At 43.5% G+C, this 23,244-nt stretch overlaps 2 protein-coding genes across 3 annotated transcripts in view; both read right to left on the reverse strand.

The window, feature by feature from the left end:
* LOC136573488 (nicotinamide N-methyltransferase-like) overlaps nt 1-23,244 on the reverse strand; it is a 134,151-nt gene that overhangs the window by 65,928 nt on the left and 44,979 nt on the right. The gene's annotated exons all lie outside the window — the stretch shown is intronic.
* On the reverse strand, nt 4,796-22,155 carry LOC136572408 (nicotinamide N-methyltransferase-like). Of its 2 annotated transcripts, none has more exons than XM_066572945.1 (4): nt 21,992-22,155; nt 17,703-17,860; nt 15,345-15,552; nt 4,796-5,855 (listed from the first exon to the last, which is right to left on the reverse strand). In XM_066572945.1, exons 1-4 carry the CDS (start codon nt 22,135-22,137, stop codon nt 5,420-5,422), a joined length of 948 nt encoding a protein of 315 aa, XP_066429042.1. In that variant the 5' UTR covers nt 22,138-22,155; the 3' UTR covers nt 4,796-5,419. The 2 variants fall into 2 exon arrangements, with proteins under 2 accessions (XP_066429042.1, XP_066429044.1); XM_066572947.1 differs by having other exon boundaries at nt 17,703-17,867; nt 21,992-22,148.

The following is a 23,244-nucleotide window of genomic DNA, read 5'->3' on the forward strand; positions in this document are numbered from 1 at the left end:
GTTTTCTGTAGCTGCTGCATCATTTGTCCAGTTTTGCATGATCTTTGCCGTAAGCAACAGGGCAGAAGTAAATTTGCCACATAACACTTGCCTAGACCACTCTACCCATTTCAGGGATTGCAAATTGGCTACACTCAGCTCCTACTTGTTGGGAAGCATGAATATGTGCTTGTTGTTGTTGATTTTTTTTCAGGTTGGAGACCTACTCTGTTACCAAAGTAAATGAGCAGGTAATCGCACAGAAGCTCATGAATGAGGTAATCTGCAGATACGGGGCACCGGAAGTGATTGAGTCAAACAAAGGTACACACTTCACAGGTGAAATAATGCAACACATCATGTCTGTTTTAGGTATATTCTAGGCTTTTCACACACCCTGTGGGAAAGTAGATACAGAAGACAATAGAGAAAATGGTAAAATTTTGAATTGAGTGTCTTTCATTAGTTTTTCTTTTTCTCCGGAGGGTACATGCCACAGTGGCCGAGTTTGGGAAATGATTCTCTTGTTAATTTTGTCATAGGCCTCTCTAAGGAATTGTCAATAATATATTCTGTAGTCTCTGCTTTTCTCCCAGGTCCTACAGATGAGTGTCACAATCTGAAACCAGGTGACAGGGTCTATGTGAAAAAGTTTGAGAGACAAACCCTGTTTGAAAGTCCTTACCAGATGTTGTTCACCACCCCAACTGCAGTCAAGCTCGAAGGAAAGCCCACTTGGATCCACACTTCGCACAGAAAGAACTCATGATCCTGCATATCCTTTACATGCTATAATGTCGTACAATTCCTCTAACACACACAAGTAGCCACACACACCTTTGACTACTGTACACTAGCCCCCTGTTTCAGAACAAATTAATACAATCAAATGTGCAATATGAATCCAACACTGCATCGTGCTAAGAGAGAAGTTGACGCTCCAGGTGGTAACTTTGATCCACATGTATACATAGATGTAATAGGAGTGCCAAGGGGGGTGCGAGATTAATTTAATTCTAGAGATCAGGTTAAAGCAGGTTTTAAGTCCTTATTTGCTTTTGTCACTGTTAATAATAATGTAGACTGGATGAATTATATCTATTACAATCAGCAGAGGTTTGTAAACTACACCAGAGATGCTTTACAAGGGTTAGCCGACCAGTTAGGGCCCACTGCATCCATGGCGTTCCAAAATAGAATGGCCCTGGATATGATTTTAGCAGAAAGAGGTGGGGTATGTAACTTCCTGTATGTGTATTATCCCTTTGGTAAAAGAGTATGAGTAAGGGACTGGATAATGTGACACCAACGTTTCCCTTGTTTGAAAAAGATGAAGAGCCAGTTCCGATAATGCCAACCAGATACGTTACCAGAAGAATGGAGAGATGGACTAGTACTGCGCCTGCCTCAGTCTCATAAGATGGACTGTCAGTGGACTTCCCATTTGCCTAGGGAAAGTGCAGAAGACCTTAGGTTCCGGCGAGGGCACACCCTGCGGGGTGTTAACTCGTACAGATAGAGGGTATGGATGCCCGGAAATAAGCCCAGGGAATCCATGGCCCCCTTCTGAGGTGAGGTAGGGATCCCTCCCCTTTAGGAGTAGGGACTTACGGGCAGTGGAGAAACCCTGACGCAAGGGAGAGACGACCGAGGAAGAGTGCAAAGTCTGATGCTTGATCTCCATATTAAGTTTTTTAGGGGGGTTTGTGAGGGTATATATATATATATTGCCATATGTTTTTTTTATGTTTTATACCTGTATGCAAGTTCTATACAATTCCAAATGAGAGAAAAAAACTTATATGTCGCCTTACATCAGATATTCCAAGGCTTTAGAAGGCTGAGAGAGATGTTCTAGAAATTCAGAGAAGATACGGAACCAGACACAAGGACGCATGTACTTGGCTGTTTTCCCAGAAGCGCTGGAGCAAGATATCAAGATGTTCAAATGTACATAACTTTCACTGTCTTAGGCCAGAAATCCGGACTTCCCATATATGGAGAATGTATGTTTGGCCGTTTTCTTAGAATTGAGTGGGTGATTCTTTGTACTGGAGTTAATTGAATACGTGATTTTCTGTACATAAGCCAGAGGCGCCGTAGCAAGGCCGGAAATCCGGACTGCCCATATATGGTTATAAGCCCATCACCCCTTGTTGGGGATGGGACAAAGGGTATAAGATCTCATGTAATCTGTAATAAAGCACGTTGGCACAGCGCAGCCATGTCCCGTGTGAGAAACTATACCAGACCTCTGTGTGGTGTCTCTTCTTACCGCCGGCAACGGGGCAAGTGGGGTGGGCCCGATTGGTGCTATACTTAGAATGAATTTTATTACCCTAATACACCCACAAGCAGTGATTGTCCTTGGTTGCAGGTAGCATGGTGCTTTGGCTAAGATGTGGCAGCGTGTGTGCCTTGCTAATGAGGGTTTGTCCAAAGTAAATTGCTAGGGGGGTGACGCCAGACTCTTGCCCCCATTTTGGTTAATAATGGGACCTGGGTGCTCAGATGCAGCCATGCATGCTGCCCCTGCCCTTCCCTATCCGTTTCTGTGGTGTTTCCATGACTTTCAGATGTTTTCTGGTGTTTGAGAAGTCATCAGCTATGCGTAGCATCGGTCCCATACAAAATTGCTCGAGTCCCCCATTCACTTCAATGAGGTTCGTTACTCGAAACGAGCTCTCGAGCATCGCAGAAAGTTTGACTCGAGTACCGAGCACCCGAGCCTTTTGGTGCTCGCTCATCTCTAGTATACACATTATATAACCATAGTGAGACATGACATGCAGGGTTCCTGAAAAGTTGGGTAACAACTAATGGAGTCCTCATTATATTGTCAGTCAGCTCTTCCAGGATCCTGAATGGCAGCTGAAGAGTTATGCAAGCATGTATACCACATACATCGCTATAAGTAGTCAAACATGATGTTCAGGGCTCCTAGAAAGCTGGGTGAAAAGTAATAAGATCACCATTACATTTACCATCAGCTTTCCTAGATTCTGAATGGAAGGTTAATAAGTGGTATATACTTCATTCTGAGGCCTCGGTCCGTGACCGTTTTTTGGTCCGTTCGGCAGACGCGCTTGCGATCTGCGGATCTATAGACCAAATGCATTCCAATGGGATCGGTCACATGTCCGCTGTTTATGCGGATGTGTGATCAATTATAGGACACAACAATTCGCAGAACATGCCTATCTGCCATATATATATATATATATATATATATATATATATATATATATATATATTACACATTTTAGCATGTTTTTCAGGGAAGGGCTTATATTTTTAAGCCCTTCCCGAAAATTCATCCCGCGATCGCCGGCAGCCCATTGCTTTCAGTGGAACCTGCTGTATTGCCGGCTCCATTGAATTCAATGGTCAAACATCGTTCTCCTCTGCCACAGCTGTGCTATAGCTGTGGCACAGCTGTGCTAGAGGATACCGGGCAGTGCGGGGCGGTTTCACTGAAAACGCTGCTACGTGCAGCTTTTTCAGCAAATAGTCGGCCCCCGGTCATGCGATTTGCGGATGCGCATCCGTTATGCGATCCGCAAATCGCGGGGAAAAAACGCCTGTGTGACCGAGGCCTGAGGTGGTACTGCTGCTCTTCATTCCTCCTGTAATACCTCACTGCCTGGTCTGGGGGAGTTCAAAATATTTCTTTCATATTTTCCTCCTCTAAAACCTAGGTGCGTCTTATCATCAGGAGCGTCTTATAGAGCAAAATACACGGTAATATACTGTATACTTTGTAGATACTGGGATTTTAATCATAGAAGTTCATCTGACATTAGTAAATTCATATTTTTTAGGTTTATTAGGGTTGTATGAGATTAGTAAAAAAAAACAGGTACCCCCGGGTTCTGTCTGTATGGCAGCTAAGCCATCTTTAAGCGAATGTAATACCAAACATAACCTCTGAACAAGAAAGGGACTGTTTCTGGAAGAAAAGCTAGACCCTCTATTCTCATTTAAGGTGATTCCTTTAAAGGGGTTGTCCCGCGAAAGCAAGTGGGTCTATACACTTCTGTATGGCCATATTAATGCACTTTGTAATATACATTGTGCATTAAATATGAGCCATACAGAAGTTATAAGAAGTTTTTCACTTACCTGTTCCGTTGCTAGCGTCCTCGTCTCCATGGTACCGTCTAATTTTCAGCGTCTAATCGCCAGATTAGACGCGCTTGCGCAGTCCGGGTCTTCTTCTTTTCTCAATGGGGCCGCTCGTGCCTGAGAGCGGCTACTGGTAGCTCCGCCCCGTCATGTGCCGATTCCAGCCAATCAGGAGGCTGGAATCGGCAATGGACCGCACAGAAGCCCTGCGGTCCACCGAGGGAGAAGATCCCGGCGGCCATCTTCAGCAGGTAAGTAAGAAGTCACCGGAGCGCGGGGATTCAGGTAAGCGCTGTGCGGTTTTTATTTTTAACCCCTGCATCGGGGTTGTCTCGCGCCGAACGGGGGGGGGCTGTTGAAAAAAAAAAACGTTTTGGCGCGGGACAACCCCTTTAAGCAGATTTAACACATAATAATAATGATGATATTTGTGACTGGGCTTTATAACTATCTTTGAGTCACCTGAATCTAGGAAACAGACATCAGCTGATGTAACAGATATCATTATACACTCATTATTACACATTGTGGTAGTTTAGGTATCATGCAATCCTTCGTCAATATGCAACAATTATCGATATGTGAATCCCTTTACACTAGAGCATACGAATCACAGGCCTGGCACGCTTTAGAGCTAGAATGGTACACAGGCTCCAATTAATTTTGTATTGCACAGATGTAGACACAAGGATACAGACAATTCACAAGCAAATTTAATTCAAAAAGTTAACAGGAGACTGTACAGTGTCTGCTTTACTCACAGGGCACATATGTGCGGTTATGTCAAAACAAACTGGCAGTTGATTGGTAAAAATTACATTTTGTTTAGGTTTGTGAATAATCACAGCAAACTCATTGTTATGCCAATCAAAGATAAAAGCCAAATTAAAAATTAATTAAAAAAAACAAATTAATTAAATATGCCAAAGCCACCTAACTACATTGTCTACTAAAGGATTTAAAAAAAAAAAACATTTACCAAAATATAAAAAAAAGTGGAAGAGTCTGAAAATTTTCTAATTGCAGTGTAAATTGCATCTTGAATTCAATATATTTAATTCAATATATTTCCACTAAATTAAAAATACAATAATTATAAGTAATAACTGCTGTAAAGAAGTTCTTTGCTTTTGCAATGAAGCAAACATTCTTAGAATTGAGTACCTGGAGCTAGCAATACAGATTATGTTAATATCCCATCGTGTATTATTACTTGCATGAATCATATTTTGCATGAATAAATCATAGCTTAATCACAGCCAATAGCAAAAGGAGCAAGTAATAGCAGGTAACTCACACAGAAATGTAATCATGTCTATGAAGCTTCCTGCGGCTCCTTCACTTTCTGGGCAATGATAAAAACCATTCCGTCATGGTCTAGAGAATCACAGGTAATTAGTCTATCAAGCTTCTGAAAATGCTTGATGTCAAAACCTCCCTCACTTATAACCTTCCTAAAGAAACTCTCATCAGAGCTTAAGACGTGATACTTAATGTCTCCAACTTTAAAATAGGAGCAATTAATACATGCATATATTAAGACATAACCACCACATTTAATTAGATTGGAAAGTTGCCTTAGGTTTCCCCTGTACTCATCATGATTCTTGCTGATAGCATCCAGAAACCAAATACTTGTGACAATATCAGCTTTTGGCAGGCATAATGAATCTATGCCTTTGTTGAAGTCCAATTCTAAAATCTCCTTCAATTTTCCTCTTAGGTCTTCTTCTTCATCTTTCGACTTATCTCTGGAAGATATAAACATTTTAAGACATAGTGATTAGCAATTACTGCATCAATGTGTAGTTCTAGATAGTATTCCTAAATTCTTATGATTAAAAAATAAATAGCTTTTAAAAAAAATTGTCTGTCACCAAAATTTGTCCCCATTAACCATTTTATTATTTTTTGCCAATCAGGTTTTGTGTTGATTCATTTTTGCACATTGACTTATATTGTTCTTATATTAATATAATTTTAATGTACATACAACTTTTTGATGATTTTTTTAATTTAATTTTTTCTTTAATGTGGGGTGCCTAAAAAAGCACACATCTGGTATTTCAGATTTTATTTTTCTGACAATATTCACTGTGCATGATTAATCATTTGCTATTTTAATAATATGGACACGTGTGGAAGCAGTGTTTTTATGAGGGGACAGAGAAAAGATTTTTTTTTTACTTTTAATATTTTTTTATTTTAAAAATGAAAAAAGAAACTAATTTCGACATTGCCCTTTAATCCGCATAGAGGACGTGAACTTGAACAGTTTGACAGTACTCTAACAGGCAACAGACATAACATAGGCATGCCTTATTAGTAGAGATGAGCGAGCACACTCGTCCGAGCTTGATGCTCTTTCGAGTATTAGGGTACTTGAGATGCTCGTTACTCAAGTCGAACACCACGTGGTACTCAAGTCAATTGCATTTCCTTCCCCGCATGTTTAGCACCATTTTCTAGCCAATAGACATGCGGGGAAGGCATTACCACTTCCTGCTGTGACGTGCCAGCCCTCTCCCCCCACAGTAGTGAGTGGCTGGGCCGATCAGGTGACCTCCGAGTACTTAAAGTGGTCCCGCCCGCGGCTTGCCTCAGACGCATGCTGGCAGAGGTTAGATATAGTGCTGCTGCTAATATAGGGACAGTGTTAGAGTAGGATCCTGTCATCAAGAACCCCAACGGTCCTTCTTAGGGCTACTCTTCATTGTGTGCATTACTGTTGTTGCTGGCTGGGAGCAGTAGTGCACCAATTTTTTTTTAAGCATCTGGGGCCGTGCAGGCCATTTCACCTATACTGTTCTGTGTGTGCAGTGCATAAGGCAGAGTGTAGGGACACAGCTACTTATATAGGGAAAGTTATACAGTCCTCCTGATCCTCTGTAAAGGAACCCCAATGGTTCTTCTTAGGGCTACATCTCACCGTGTGGATTATAGTTGTGGCTGGCTGGGAGCAGTAGTGCATCAATTTTTGTATTACGCATCTAGGCCTGTTCTCAGGCTGCAGTGCCGTACAACCAGCTCTCACTGTGAAACTGCACTCTAACATTTCCTAGCCTACTGCAAACTACTTCAGTTATACCATTCTGTGTCTGCAGTGCATTAGACACAGGTCTCACCGCTAAACAGTACTGTAATATTTCCTGGGCCACTGCAAAGTATTTCAGCTCTGCCGCTGTGCAGAGCGTCTCACAATACCCTTTCCTTGGTGGGGTTGAGATAGCCGCAGTTACCAGCACTATCCACTGGCTTTAGAGTCTTCTCCCAATCCATACAGCCTCTCTTATCTACAAGTCTCTGTGAGATGTAAATTACCTCTAGGTATCAGCGCAAGACAGCGGGTTAAATTTTTTTTAATTCACAGCATAGAGTCTCCGCTATCTACAAGTCTCTGTGTGCAGTGAATTAAGCCACAGTTGTCAGTGCTGTAAATTGGGGTAATTTAATTGGGCCCTGCTCTATTCTTAATCTGCCATGATGAGAAGTAGGGGTAAGGGTCGAGGACGCGGGCGTCCAAGTGAGGGTGTGGGCACAGGCTGAGATCCTGGGCGTGGTGAATCACAGCTGGCTGCTGCGGGATTAGGAGATAGGCTAGTTTCTGGGCTCCCCAGCTTCATATTACAATTTACGGGTCCGCGTGGTAAACCTTTATTACAAACAGAGCAGTGCGAGCAGGTCCTGTTGTTGATGGCAGAAAACGCGTCCAGCAATGTATCAACCACCCAGTCTTCTATTCAGTCCACTACTCCTGGCCTAGGGACTGCAACTCTGAATCCTCTGGCTGCTGCTCCTCCTTCCTCCCAGCCTCCTCACTCCATGAAAATGACATATTCTGAGGAGGCAGACTCCCAGGAACTGTTCTCGGGTCCCTGTCATGAGTGGGAAAAAACAGTTCCTCTCTCACCTGAGGAGTTTGTCGTGACCGATGCCCAACCTTTGGAAAGTTCACTGAGTCCGGGTGATGAGGCTGGGGACTTCCAGCAACTGTCTCAAGAGCTTTCAATAAAGATGATGAGACACAGTTGTCTGTCAGTGAGGTAGTAGTAAGAGCAGTAAGTTCGAGAGAGGAGCACACAGAGGATTGGGAGAAAGAGGAGCTGGACGATGAGGTGACTGACCCCACCTGGTTTGCTAAGCCTACTGAGGACAGGGCTTCAGAGGGGAGGCCAAGTGCAGCAGTAGGACAGGTTGCAAGAGCAGTGGAGTGGCCAGGGGGAGAGGCAGGGCCAGACAAAGAATCCCCCAACTGTTTCGCAAAGCATCCCCTCGCGCCAAGCCTCCGTGCAGAGGGCTAAGTGTTCAAAGGTGTGGATGTTTTTCAGTGAGAGCGCAGACGACCGACGAACAGTGGTGTGCAACCTTTCTAGCACCAAGACCAGCCGGGGAGCCACCACTACGAGCCTCACCACCACCAGCATGCACAGGCATATGATGGCCAAGCACCCCACAAGGTGGGACGTAGGCAATTCACTGCCTCCGGGTCACACCGCTGCCTCTTCCTCTATGCCCCCAACATGCCACACAGATCAAATCCCCCTCCCAGGACACAGGCACGAGCGCCTCCCGACCTGCACCAGCACCTCACCTCCACCGTCCTCCACTCCATCCAGCAATATCTCTCAGCGCAGCGTTCAGCTGTCGCTAACATAAGCGTTAGAGCGAAAGCACAAATACGCCGCCACGCACCTGCATGCACAATCTTTAAACGTGCAAATTGCCAAACTAATCAGCCTGGAGATGCTGCTGTACAGGCTTGTGGAAACAGAGGCTTTCAAAAACATGATGGCGGCAGCGGTCCCGCACTACTTGGTCCCCAGTCGACACTATTTTTCCTGGTGTGCCGTCCCAGCCCTACACCAGCCAGTCTACTGCAACAGAAATCGTGCCCTCACCAACACGGTTACTGGGAAGGTCCACTTAACCACGGAAACATAGACAAGTACTTGCGGGTAGGGCCATTATATCTCCTTGACGGCACATTGGGTGAACTTGAGACAGCTGGCCAAACTGCAGAGGGTACCCATGCTGCTTGCCTCTTATCTGTTCAGCGTGTATGGGCTGAAGAGGAGAATCCTGAAAGGCATCTTCCTAGTGAGGACAGCGATGTGATGCATACTGGGACCCTGGCACACATGGCTGACTTCATGTTAGGCTGCCTTTCCCGTCACCCTCGCGTTAGACGCATTCTGGCCAACACGGATTACTGGGTGTACCCCCTTCTCAACCCACGGTATAAGGAGAACCTTTTCACTCTCATACCCGAAGAGGAAAGGAGTATGAGAGTTTTGCAATACCACAGGGCCCTGGTGGAAAAAGTGATGCTAAAGTTCCCATCTGACAGCGCTAGTGGCAGAAGATGCAGTTCCGAGGGCCAAGTAGCAGGGAAGGAGCAGGGATCAGGCAGTATGTTCAGCGCAGGCAGGGGGAATACTTTCCAAGGCCTTTGCCAGCTTTATGGCTCCTCAGCAAGACTGTGTCACCACTCCGCAGTCAAGGCTGAGTCGGAGAGAGCACTGTAAAAAGATGGTGAGGGAGTATGTAGCCGATCGGACTACCGTCCTCCGTGATGCCTCTGCTCCATACAACTATTGGGTGTCAAAGCTGGACACGTGGCACGAACTTGCGTTATACGACCTGGAGGTGCTGGCCTGCCCTGCCGCTAGCGTGTTATCAGAGAGGGTGTTAAGTGCAACTGGGGGAATCATCACGGATAAGCGTACCCGCCTGTCAACTGCCGGTGCCGACATGCTTACACTCATAATGATGAACAAAGGCTGGATTTCCCCAGACTTCTCTTCTCCACTGGTGGAAAGAAGCGGAACCTAGTGATTCTTTTCGCTGCGACAGGAAAAAAATGCATCCTCTTTCACCACAAAAAAAGGGGGAATTAGCTTTGTCAATCACTCTCGGATATTATTACTCCTCCTCCTCCTCCTCCTAAAATAGCATGTCATCACGCTGAGCTGCCAATTTTTCTGCAGCCCAAAAGGCTCTGTTTAAATGTTTTTTACAATTTTTCAAAAGTATTCATACTTTAACAGAAACCATTTTTTTCACAGGGCTGCCTCCAGGCTCTGTTACAAATTAAGCAACAGCGAGCTGTATCTTTAAAAAATGATTACGGGTTTCACCTGCCCTCGTGGTTGAGCAATTTTTCAGGGGTGCCCCTGTACTCTTGGTATACCAATTTTTCTGGCCCTCGCCTATACTGTTATCTAACAAATTTTTCCGGACTTCGCCTACACTCTTGGTAACCACATTTTTTCAGATGCTCCCCTATACTCTTGGTACACTAATGTTTCAGGGGTTCACCTACCCTCTTGCTACAGAAATGTTACAGGGGTCTGCCTATACTTTTGCTACAGAAATGTTACTGGGGTCAGGCTTAACCTCTTGCAATAGAAATGTTACTGGGGTCCGCCCATGCAGTTTCTACTGAATGGTTTGAGGGGTTCGCCTATACTTTTGCTACAGAAATGTTACTGGGGTCGGGCCTATACTCTTGCTACAGAAATGTTACAGGGGTCTGCCTATACTTTTGCTACAGAAATGTTACAGGGGTCTGCCTATACTTTTGCTACAGAAATGTTACTGGGGTCTCCCTATACTTTTGCTACAGATATGTTACAGGTGCCTACCTATTCTTTTGCAACAGAAATGTTACAGGGGTTCGCCTATACTCTTGCTACTGAAATGTTACTGGGGTCGGGCCTATACTCTTGCTACAGAAATGTTACAGGGGTCTGCCTATACTTTTGCTACAGAAATGTTACAGGGGTCTGCCTATACTTTTGCTACAGAAATGTTACTGGGGTCTCCCTATACTTTTGCTACAGATATGTTACAGGTGCCTACCTATTCTTTTGCAACAGAAATGTTACAGGGGTCTGCCTATACTTTTGCTACAAAAATATGACTGGGGTCCACCTATACGCTTGCAAGAGAAATGTTACTGGGGCCCGCCTATACTCTTGCTACAGAAATGTTACAGGGGTCTTCCTATACTTTTGCTACAGAAATGTTACTGGGGTCAGGCTTGACAAAGACTAACTGTAGTCGAAACGTTGCCTGTACCGCTTTGAATATGGAGTAATAAAGTTGCTGATTTTACTTTAAAACCCTTAACGGATGCTGTCACTTCTTCTTTGTTGATGTCTGACTTGGGGACTGGAGGTCCATAGTCCCTTCAGTGGCTTGGCATACATTGCTGGATACCTCTGCGCTGTTAACGTATTGCCTGGTGTGTTGCGGGATTCTCTCTTGGATACCATTAGACAAATTCACCCTTGTGAGCCTGGCCGTAATGATGAATGTGATAAAATTTCCTTTGCACAGCTCTGTAACATTTGGGTGTTATGTATTATCTGCATCTGGGATATACACTAATGTCTTGGACCTTTTCATTTGTATCAATAAAGTATGTCATTAATTGCATCAAGAACACTTTTTTTGCTGTGGACTTCCCTTCTATATCACCCTAGGATATACCTTCATCTTTATTATCTGATCCTGAGTATGAAGAGGCTTCAACACCGATGTAGTGCAGCCTTATTCAATTTACAGTGGGCAACATTACTTTCCAGTGGACTGCATCATCACCTCACTTTTCAACTGTGGAGTTTGTTTGAGAAACAACATTACCATTGGCCACCATTGAATGGAAGCAATCCACACCATGAGATTGTTATATCAGCCACCGTTGTTCCCATTCCTGGCCACCTCAAATAGAGACAGACATGTAACTGCTGTGTGGCTGATGGTAGAAGGGCACTGAACTGCTTCCCTATTTGCCTATTTGCCACTGCCAGAGCTACCAATTAAATTAAACACCTCAATTATATCAACTCATTTCAGATATCTGTTGTACAGTACAGCGCAGCATGTGAGTCAATACAGCAAACCACCAAACACAATTTAAGTCTTTGACACCAGGAGTTGATATTATCTGTAACAGCTTACATCCTGCTGCAATGGCTGGGATTGAAGCCATACTAGCTCAAATCCTAGCTGTTTAATCATTTAGATGGCATAATCTATAATGCTCATTGGAGGAAATTTGTTAGAGATTGTAGATTTGCTGCCTCATCCCCTCATATCCCTGAGACATGTGTAGGGGTGTGCTACAGAGGATGGCCTGTAGGGGGCAACAGACAATCAGTCTGGTGCCTGAAGTAAGAGGGAAAACACCCACAGGTGTGGTTGGTGATATAAAAAGGGTTGTACCTACTGCAGTGGAGGAGAGTGTCTGGCTTAGAAGGCCAGGAAGACAGCTCAGTGGAGCTGCAGGGCTGTTAGCCCAGAGTGTGTGGCTGAGAAGGCCAGAGGTGGACAGGGAGACGCCCCTCACCTCAACACCTAGGAGAGGTGTGTGTCAGGGAGGACCAGACTTCAACTAAGGCTATATTGTGACCAGACTGCTGTTGAAAGAAAACTCCTGTTGTATGCAGTGGAGAGACGTTATGGACCAGGAACTACGTGGTTCCAGCAGGACCCCTGGAGTACGCCTGCCCTTGGACTAAGGGTCTGAAGGCACTACAGACTAAGGACCAGCTGCGATCTGAACATCCACAGGTCTGTGCAAATCAAGTGGACTTGTTGTTGCTGTTGCCTTCAAGCCTGTGGAGGATTGTACTGAGGGGACTTTGAAAATGACTGTGAAGGGACGTTTATAAGAGACTTTGTTGTTGCCAAACGTTTACTATTGCCCTGGAGACCCAGTCATCTATGTTTCGGTTAAAGATTGTGTATGAATAAAGTGAACAAGAAGGAAAGTGACTGTTTGGCGTGATATGTAACCCCCGTGGTGATATTTAACCCCCGTGTTGTCACACATGATTGTAGGATGCTGATTATTTGTCACGGGCCTTTGTTGCCTAACTCAGTCATGGTGCCCTTTTTGTGGCCAAACATAGTTATAATGCCAACTTTGTGGACCCATTTTTTTTTTTTTGTGCTCCCGTCTGTGGCCCTTCTTAGTTATAGTGCCCTCCGTGTGTGTCACTTCTGGTGTCCCCACTTTGATCACAGTTTGTTATTATGTGCTGTATGTGGCCCCAATATATTATAGCACTCTTATGTGGCACTATTTTGCTAAAGTGGCCCTAAGGGGTCTTTGCTTTCCCACTTTAGTAAAATGGTAGAAATAAATCTTCTTTATCCATCCATCTCAAAGTTACCAGTTTCTCTCTGTAACCAGACTTTTCTCTCTTTTCCAGCACTAAGTCAAGTTTATCTGAAGCAGCGGGGAAAGAAGCCTGTCTACAGAGGAGTGCTGGGTTGCTGCAAAATCCCTGTGTGAGGCTGAGGCTAGAAAGTCAGCAAAAAATAGGGAATGGAAGGTTTCAATATATAATCTGCCTCCTGGGTAGGTGGGACAGGACTCAAAATCTTGAGTGATCAAATGAACTTGTGTTCAAGTTTCCTAGTGAGTTTGTAAAAAATATTAAATAAAATGTTCAAACCTACTACAAATTAGATATTAAAAAATTTCAGACCTCATTTTGATTTTAAATGTCAGTATGACAATTTTATGCTTTTTTTAACCATTGATTTGACCTTCTGCCATGTATAAAATTCAAAGTAAACTCCTCATCTAACACATGTGAAATTTGCACAAATATTATTGCAGATTTTGCTGAGGAATAATTACAAAATCCACAACATAAATTCTGTTGTGGCCTGTGTGTGTTGGCACCCTTAGGCCGCTTCTTAACGGGCGATTTTCTTGCAATGCGACAGTGCGACAAATCACATGTATGTAGAGCCCAGGCTTTCCAATGGATTCTACTACACAAGCGATGTTTTTTTATCCTGCAACATTGCAAGAATACAAAATTGCGGGATGCTCTATACAGCCAGGATTTGCAATTTCCTGTAGACCATGTTTCCCTATGGAGCCTTACTCTCTGTTGCATCGCATCGCAGGAAAACACTGTTTTCATGCGGTGCAATGCAACTTTCACAGTAGGGAATCCTACTGTAAAAACCCTAAACTAAGCCCTGGTTGCATAAAAAAAAAAAATCGGTATTAGTGTACTATGTGTCCACTGGAAGTATGGGCTGGCCAGGCTCACCTATATGTATTGCTGCAAATTGGTGGAGACATACTATACTAGTACTGCTCAGTATAAGTAGGCAACTCCCAGCCGTCGTCCTTATCCTGACCAGTGCTGAAGTGCTAGCCCTCCGCATCCTGACTGGTGCTAGAGTGTCAGCTCTCCAGTCTGGCACCAGGCAGGGGGAGTGTCCGGAGGGAGTTTTCTGGCTGCAGTAATGCCAGAGCTGAGTGTCAGCCCTCCGGAATGGCACCAGTCAGAAGAAATGTCCAGAAGGAGCTTCCTGGCTACTGCAGTAATGCCAGAGCTGAGTGTCAGTCCGGTGCCCGAAAGTCAGCTCTCCAGTCCCGCACCAGTTGGGAGGAGTGGTCCAGAGGGAGCTTCCTGGCTATAGTCATGCTAGAGCTGGGAGCCACCTACTTGTACTAAGTGATATTAGTGTAGTATGTCACCGTCCATCGGGAGCTATTGCCAGCTTGGGGCATGACCCGGGCATTACCTGTAGTTGAGCCCAGCCAACCTATACTTCCAGTGGAGACAATCCAAACTAATATTGAATATATCACCTACAAGTGCTGTAAGCTACCCACGTTTCTACTTTTCAGCTCAGGTCTTTAGTCTTCTGCCAGCCCTTCCTCGAATAGATGTTAAAAAACTCTGCCTCCAGGAAGGGCTGGCTGTGATTGGTTCTCGAAGGCCGCTGCTCAGCCAATCAGAGCCAACATTCGATGAACCAATAATAGCCATTGAATGAATGAATGAATGAACCTGCAATCCAGGAAGGGCTGCCAGAAGACTAAAGATTGGAGCTGAAGAGGAGCCGAGACTAAAGAGGAGATGTGCTCTGGAGCCTGACAGCGCCTGAAGGTGATGTATTCTATTTTTTTTAAGAGCACGTAGGGCTTATTTTCGGGGAAGGGCTTATATTTCAAGCTCCCCCGAAAATCCCAGCAAAAGAGTGCTACAAAGTGTGTGCACGCGACTTTGTAGCACCATGTGCGAATTTGTAGTAACACAAAATCGCTATATCGCCACGAGAAAACGCAGCAATATCGCACAGAAGACAGATGTGATATCACTGCGATTTTTTTCACGGCGATATTGCTGTTGCACATGTGGAAGCAGCCTTATTACTATAGTCTGTTACATGAGGTGTAAGTGTACAGAGCAATACTAAACCTGTTTCCTTTTAACTCCTTTAAGATTCCTACGGCATGAGACCAATTAAAGGCATCTTGGTCCTTATTTTTCCATTTTTCGATTTCCTTCACCCCAGCATTACACATATGTAGACTTTTAATCTCATGTACGAAGTCCTTCATCGCAAGAAGATGAGTAATAATGGGGGATTTGCAGAAATCGATCACGGTTCTTCCAGTAACCATACCTATGGGTGAAAGGGGGGGAAATCTCAACATATATTACAATTACCATTTAGTAACATAAGTACCAAGTTTTGTGAGACTTTCACTTATTTTTAAATGCATGAATAGCGCAGAGTGAAGATCTATTACTGTTATCAGAAATATCAAAAACTTGATCCACTGGATACAAATGCATTGTGTTAGTCAGGAGACATGAAAAGTTATGAACGGAGGCTTATTCATATGCTATTTATTTTTGGGATTAGATTTTTCCTGGTTTTGGCTAATTTTATCATAAAAGAGACTATATGTAGATGCTATAACCAATTAAAAATACCAAATAAAATAATACTCTAATTCTCTCCGGTATAAAGATACCAGATACGTGCATATTACTTGTTGGCTGATGCAGACAGTACTGCTAAACCCCCCTAATTCCAATAGGTTTTTAAGCCTGTCTCCCTTAGGGCTTATTCACACGAGCGTAAATCGGCCGCTGTTTTCATGGCCGGTTGATATACGCTACCATCTGATGCATTAGATTCCAATGCATCAGGTCACACAGGCATAAAAGTGCCCCCTGGCCTGGAACTGTCTTCTCAGCCTGCATACGTTGGTCGCTGCATAGACTTCTATGGGAGCCTATGACTGCAGTCGGAGAAAGGAGGTAGAAAAGAGTTTAGCAACATGACTGCTAAACTCCCTCCCACTTCTCTCCTCCTGTCTACTCCCCTCTTGCTGTTTGCAATGGGAGGGGGCGGGGCAGGGGCAAGCTCCACCCATACCACCCCCTCCCTTTGCTGGCTGCGGACTGGGGGCGGGAGCTTAGCTCTGCCCCCCCCCCCCCCATTGCAAACAGCCAGAAGGGAGGACAGAGGCAGAGAGTCGGCAAGGGGGGAAGGAAGGGAGAGAACAGCTTAGCAGAGCTAAACTGTCTCCCCTTACCCAACGGCATTGCGGCCTTGGCATATATGTGCCATGCCTGTGCCGTCTGAATCGGCGCACAGACATTACATTCTCCCTCCTAACTCCATTCTCCAGCTGCTGTCATAGGCTCCCATAGGAATCTATGCAGCGGCCAAGGTATTCCGGTCGGGAAGTTAGTTCCAAGACTATCTTTCCTGCCTAGCGTAAAAGCCCCCGACGCTACATTTGCCGGCCGGGCAGTTTTATGCCACGGGAATACACCTGCGTGATCTGATGCATTGGAATCCAGTTCATCAGATGGTAGAGTTTATCGGGCGGCGGTGAAATTGGCGGCCGATATATGCTCGTGTGAATAAGCCTGTACCTTCAGTATATGGTGGTGAAGCAGTTTGATTGTATATTGTATTTAATACAATTTACAAGCTAATAGGAAGAAGGCAGCTAACATTTAAATGGAGAATGGGATTATTTTTGTGGGATTTTTGCCCAAAAATCGTGACCATCCAAAGCATTGGATTCCAAAGTTTTCATTCAAATGAATGATTCGCCAGGTAAAGTAGTACATACGATTTTATATGCATTGTGAAAAGATAAGTCTTGCCCTATCTTTTTCCAAGACATGCAGGAAGCTTTCATAGACTATTATGGAAACTGGAAAAAAGGCAGGGGGAGGGAGTTACTAAACATATAACGATGGGAAAAGAACACAGCATAGCTAAATATAGGGACTCGATCGCAGCAATTATTCATTCAGGCGATTATTCGTTGCGCATGGGCGAACGTAAAAATGCATATGTTCATGTGGAGGAGGCTTGCATGTGGGCACATTGTGGCATGGAATAGTAACATTCTGAGATGGCATCTATTTTATCCAGAATGCATAAGTGTGCCCGCACTGTAAGGTGAGGAGTGTTGGTCATTTATATTCTATTTTATGATCTTTCTTTTTATAGGAAAGAGAAAGGTGTTTTCTTTACATTTCAGGAACCTGGCACTTATATTTGGCATCACCTCTTGTTATTTTAGTAACAAATGCATAATTCTTTTACTTATTTGGTATATTAATTAGGTCAACTGTTTGCCAGGATACCCAGAGCTGGAGGATTGCTGTGCTTTATGTAAACTAATCTGCCATCAAACTACCAAATTACGGATACAGATTGTAGAATTCAAAGGGTTAAACGATTTTCAGAATGATGCTCTTAATGAGTAAGAATTTACAATAATGGCTTCTTGCTGCACTTACCTGTACTGAATGCTTTGTAAATTACTTGCATCGGATTTATAGTTGATTCCTTAATAATTGCGTATGGAGTATATGGAGAGAAGTATTGTGTATATTTAGTCTTGGCATCAAGTTCATTAACACCGTACATCTTCTTACAGCTGGAGTCCATGTTGTGTCTGTTTTCTTAGCAGATTAGTAATGTTAGTAAAATAAAATGAGTTTTATAGATAACTTCACCAGTTCCCTCCATATACATCAGATGTGATTTTGTCATATACCCTCACATGTCAGACATACCAGCAGGATGTAAGCAGGATCCTATGGATCACGTAATTACTGTATGTTGATGATTTTTGGTCACTAGTCAACCACTTAAAGAAGCGACTCATCTTCAGGAAACAGTATATTTTAATTATCCACTGTATTCCCACAAACCATAGTATTTTTAACTTTTTCACTGACATTCCAGTATGTGTTGTTTTTGCTTTTGAATGCATTTTATTTGGGGTCACTTTTACTGTACATAAAATTTAACATCAAGGGTTCCTTCGCACACGTATTTTTGTGGGAAGAATGATGCACGAGTATCATCGTATCTTACTGCATTTTTTCCGCTGTCAGGTCATATTCATTCGTATGAGGCAAACAAAGGCGCACTGGCTGAAATGGCTAATTCATATAATGAGTTCCAGATGTGTCCCTTTTCTAGTGGATATATGCAGCATATTACACAACCCCCTTTGCATTGCGTGTGTATTTTGTGCACCCACCTCCATTGATTCTTACAGGGAACTTTGATTTGCAAATGCACAAAAAAGTAGAGCATGCTGCATTTTTTTACATAACAAATACAGAGATTTACACGAACACATTGAAATGGGTTCTATTCTCCAGGTATTGCGAGTGCAATTACACCCGTGTGAAGGCGCCCTAACTTTATTTTTTTTTCCAGCTGAATGTAGAAACACAATCATTATTGTTTTTTTTCCCCATTATCTCTAAATTCCTTAGGGTAATTTTACAGTGAAAACTTGGTCTGATATTGTGCTCGCCAGCAAGCGATTTTACCCCGGATGTGAGGTGCTTTTGCATTAAAACTACCTTGCATCTTTTCGTGACAGTAGCGATCCTCCGCCGTGGCTGTCACAGAGTGTTCCACATTGTTTTCAATAGGAAACCTAGCATTGCCCTTGTGTGCACCTAGCAATGGGCAATGTGATGCGAGGGCATGCCCAAAGATAGGACATGCCAGTGCAACAGAATCTGTGAATATTGAATGCCTAAATATAAGAAAGAAGGGTCTATTTATCACATTACTTAAAACCCGTGAAACCCAGGGGTGTATGCCTGTATTGTGCTGTGTGAATGCATGCAGTGAAAGACCGATCAATGATAAATCGCTCACTGGATCTTTAGTGCAGACCTAAAAATCATCATTGATCTGCCGTTGCATGTTTTTTTGTAAACAGACCATCATTCACTTATGAATGATGGCCTGTTTTCTGTGAATGGATACTAGCGAGTTGAAATTAAAGCCTCCTCCACCTGCAGCCACTGATTGCTCCTGGACAGATATTGAGCGCTGAAGAGCATTAGTCACCCCCGTAAAAGAGACTTTACAAGACTCATCACATTTCTATCTTGTTTTTTGCTAGGCAAGTCGTATTTGTAAACAGTACTAGTAATTACAAGGGAATTATAGTACCAGTGTTTCAGGTTGCGAAATGCATCACTTATTATTATAATATAGTAAAAAGGTTTGGAGTTGTAAGCACACAGCTGCTGCTTTAGGACCTGTGATGACATTCCCGTCACTGCTTTCAAGTGTGTGTCATACACAATGGTACATGCATGTGACACACACACACAGCTCTGCTACAGGCATATCAAATGCACCACACCTATGTCATGTCACACACCACATACAGCTCTGCTACATGCATGTCACACACAAACAGCTCTGCTTCATGTGCATCACACACACACACACACAGCTCTGTTACATGTGCCACACACACAGCTCTGCTTCATGCGTGACACAATCTCCACACGCAGCTCCACTATATGTGCTTTATGCACACCACACACAGCCCTGTTACATGCGCATCACACACCAAACACAAAACTTTGCTACATGTGCATCACAGACATCACACAGCTTTGCTACATGTGCATCACACATGCCAAACACAGCTCTGCTACATGCGCGACACATGCATCACACACAGCTCTGCTACATGTGTGTCACACACAACACACAAAGCCCTGCTACATGCGCATCACACACAGCATATACAGCTCTGCTACATGCATGTCACACACACACCGCACACAGCTCTGCTACATGCGCGTCACACACAGCATACACAGCTCTGCTATATGCATGTACACACAGTGCATGCGCATCACACACAGATCTGCTACATTCACGTTACACACACAGCTCTGGTACATACATTAGTCATCCCATACAACAGGGATCAGAAGCAGCACAGCGGGGAGATGAAGGATCTGTGATGACATCACCATCATGCTCTGCCCCTGATCACATGATGGTGACGTCATCAAAGGTCCTGCATCCTTGTGCAGTTTTTAGATGCACTACAAACCCCCTATGGCTCAGTTACAACAGAATACTGATGAACACCTAGCCAGACAGCAGCTGTGTGTTTATAGGACCTGTAATGATATCACCATCATGTGATCAGGGACCGAGCATGTAACTCCCTCACTGGGAATGAAGGACGTTTGATGACGTGACTGTCATGTGATCAGGGGTGGAGCATGTAAGTCACTCACAAACCTACACACTCACTCATGCACGGACAGACAGGTTGTCGTTAGTAGTTTGACTGTTTAATGCACTATATACTATATTGAAAAGATGCTTAAAATTCTAAAAGTAAACATTTTATGTGGTTAACTGGAGAAAAAGCAAAAAAAATTGTGCCGCTTTGTTTTAGGTCTTATTTTTATGTATTTCACTGTGCAGTAAAAATGATATGTTCACTTTATTCTGTGGGTCGCTATGAATTCAAAGATATTCAATTTTAATTGTTTTAGTTGTTAGCTCTAATGCAATCTGCTACCAGGTTTTTGCTGTCTGAATTACAGTGAACATGAAGCAGGGACAGATACGTACAATGCAGATATAAAAGTCTTTTTCTGAAATGTGGCAATAAACACAATTTAAACATCAAATCCAAACAGAGCTTAAAATCATGACTGCGGCCTGAACTGCCTTCTCCCCACCAACATCATGTAGAGTGACCACTCTCTATATACAAACAGGAAGATGGCAATCTGGTAGCGGAGAGACCAGTGTGGTGCCCGCTTCCCCATGATTCCAGGGTAGAGCTTCAAGGTTTTTATAGTCTAAAACTCTATAGCATTGCAAAATGAGACACACGTGCCCACAATGTACATACCTGTGCCGTGTTCATGCTGCCTGCGGTACAGGCAGCAGGAACCTGATAACAAGAACTGCTTTTATTTTTTTGGTGATCTTTGACATCCTCTTCAGAGAACTGTAGCTCATTATTTTTGGGTTGATCTGTGTGAGGGATTGTTTTTTGGAGTACACGCTGTAGTTATTCTTGGTAAACTTTTGGAAGTCATATAATTTTGTCACCACTCTTTATTTAATTTATTTTGAAGACGGGGTGACAAAAAAATCTGTAATTCTTGTAGTTTGCCTTTTTTTGCCAATGTTAATAATGCAGGGGTTTCACAGTGTTCAGTGATGAGGGGACTCCCCACTGGGATGAAGGAATCCCTTGCCACAGCTGTTACAGCTGTGGCTGAGGAGCGCATCCTCTCCCTATGTTTTAAGTGGGGCCAGCACTGCTGCCGCCAGCCCCATTCGCAACAAGGTGAAACCTCTGTCCTATCTTTTACAGATGCAATAGTTTTGTGCTTGTAAAAATCGGAGGACATGTGACTGCTTTCACAGGAAAGCATTGGTTCTTATAGTCGCAATTTTTTTAATGCACCTATACATGCACTGAAAAAAAATCGCTCGTGTGACTGCAACTTTAGGGCTCAGTTAGACGAGCAAATTTTTCACGCATGTATAGGCGTTTTTAAAAATCAGATCCAATAGAATCAATACTTTTTTAGAAGCACTTAAAATTCGCACTTGCAAAAGATAGGACAGCGGTTTTTAAAGTGAAGCCTTCATCTCTGTTGCATCGCTTCACACCAAAATGCAGTTTTCGTAGGACGCCATGCAACTTTGACAGTAGGAAATCCTACTGTCAAAACCCTTAAATAAGCCCTAGATGCAGGAAAAATTTTTAAAACATCACCTAGAAGCGGTATCCAGCTCCGGCGGGTGTTCTGCCCGGTTCCCCAGCACTGTTCTTCCTAATGTCTTCTGGCCGGGAATTATAAAATTTCCCACCTCCTGTAAGCGTCGCCTCTGATTTTCTGAGCTTTTTTTTCCAATGTTCATAGTGCACAATAAATAATGAGAAATATTCAGAGGCAGCGCTCCAGGGTAAGGAGCGATATACAGAATATACAATTATATGTGGTAGAGAAAATAAACTAATATTAACTCACCCTGATGTACCCGGATTTCCCGAGGGAATACCGGTATGTCAAAGATCCAGGTAGGCAGTGAATACTTCTGTATATAGATCCAATCTCTAGTGTATTAAATTATCCCTTGGGGGCAAGGAGCTTGGATGCATCCAAATTGGGTCTGGTATGATGGACAATCCTGGGGTCACCGGTACTTAGGACATCCACATAGGGAAGAGTATCATTGGGGGCTGCGAGTATAGAATTATATCAAATGGGAAAAGGATATAAAAGCATAAAATGAAAAAACTCAAGCACTCCAGTGAACACAGATTTCCCCAGAAAAATAGTGAAAGGCTTACTTCACAGGGGTGTCTCCGATGAGTGCACCCTTAATCCAAGTTAACGTGGTAGATAGAGAGATAGCAGATGATGGAAGAACGGGGCTCTAGTCCCGGTGGTGTTCTTAAAGTTGATTTATTAAATGTGCAATATGCAAGAAGTACAAGGAAACATACATGTATACACACACATATCTCCATATAATGATTCTTACCTGCCACTTAGCGTAATCAGCGGGTATGAGGCATTGGCAGTCTCTGATGACACAACCGTTGGTCGTGTACACGCGACCAGAAGTTACTGGTTGCCCCTTGATTACGCTAAGTGGCAGGTAAGAATCATGCTATGGAGATACGTGTGTGTGTGTGTGTGTGTGTGTGTGTGTGTGTGTATGTATGTATGTATGTATGTATATATATATATATATATATATATATATATATATATATATATATATATTTGCTTGCATTACTTTTATGCTTGAGAAAGGCTAGTTAATAGCCGAAATGCATTGCATATTGCACATTTAATAAATCAACTTTGAGAACACCACTGAGACTGGACCCCATTCTTCCATCATCTACCTATCTCTCAATCTACCACATAAATTTGGATTATGGGTGCACACATCGGAGACACCACTGTGAAGTAAGCCTTTCACTATTCCTCTGGGGAAATCTGTGTTCACTAGAGC

This window comes from Eleutherodactylus coqui, chromosome 7, assembly GCF_035609145.1.
Source record: "Eleutherodactylus coqui strain aEleCoq1 chromosome 7, aEleCoq1.hap1, whole genome shotgun sequence".
Classification (NCBI taxonomy): Eukaryota; Metazoa; Chordata; class Amphibia; order Anura; family Eleutherodactylidae; genus Eleutherodactylus; species Eleutherodactylus coqui.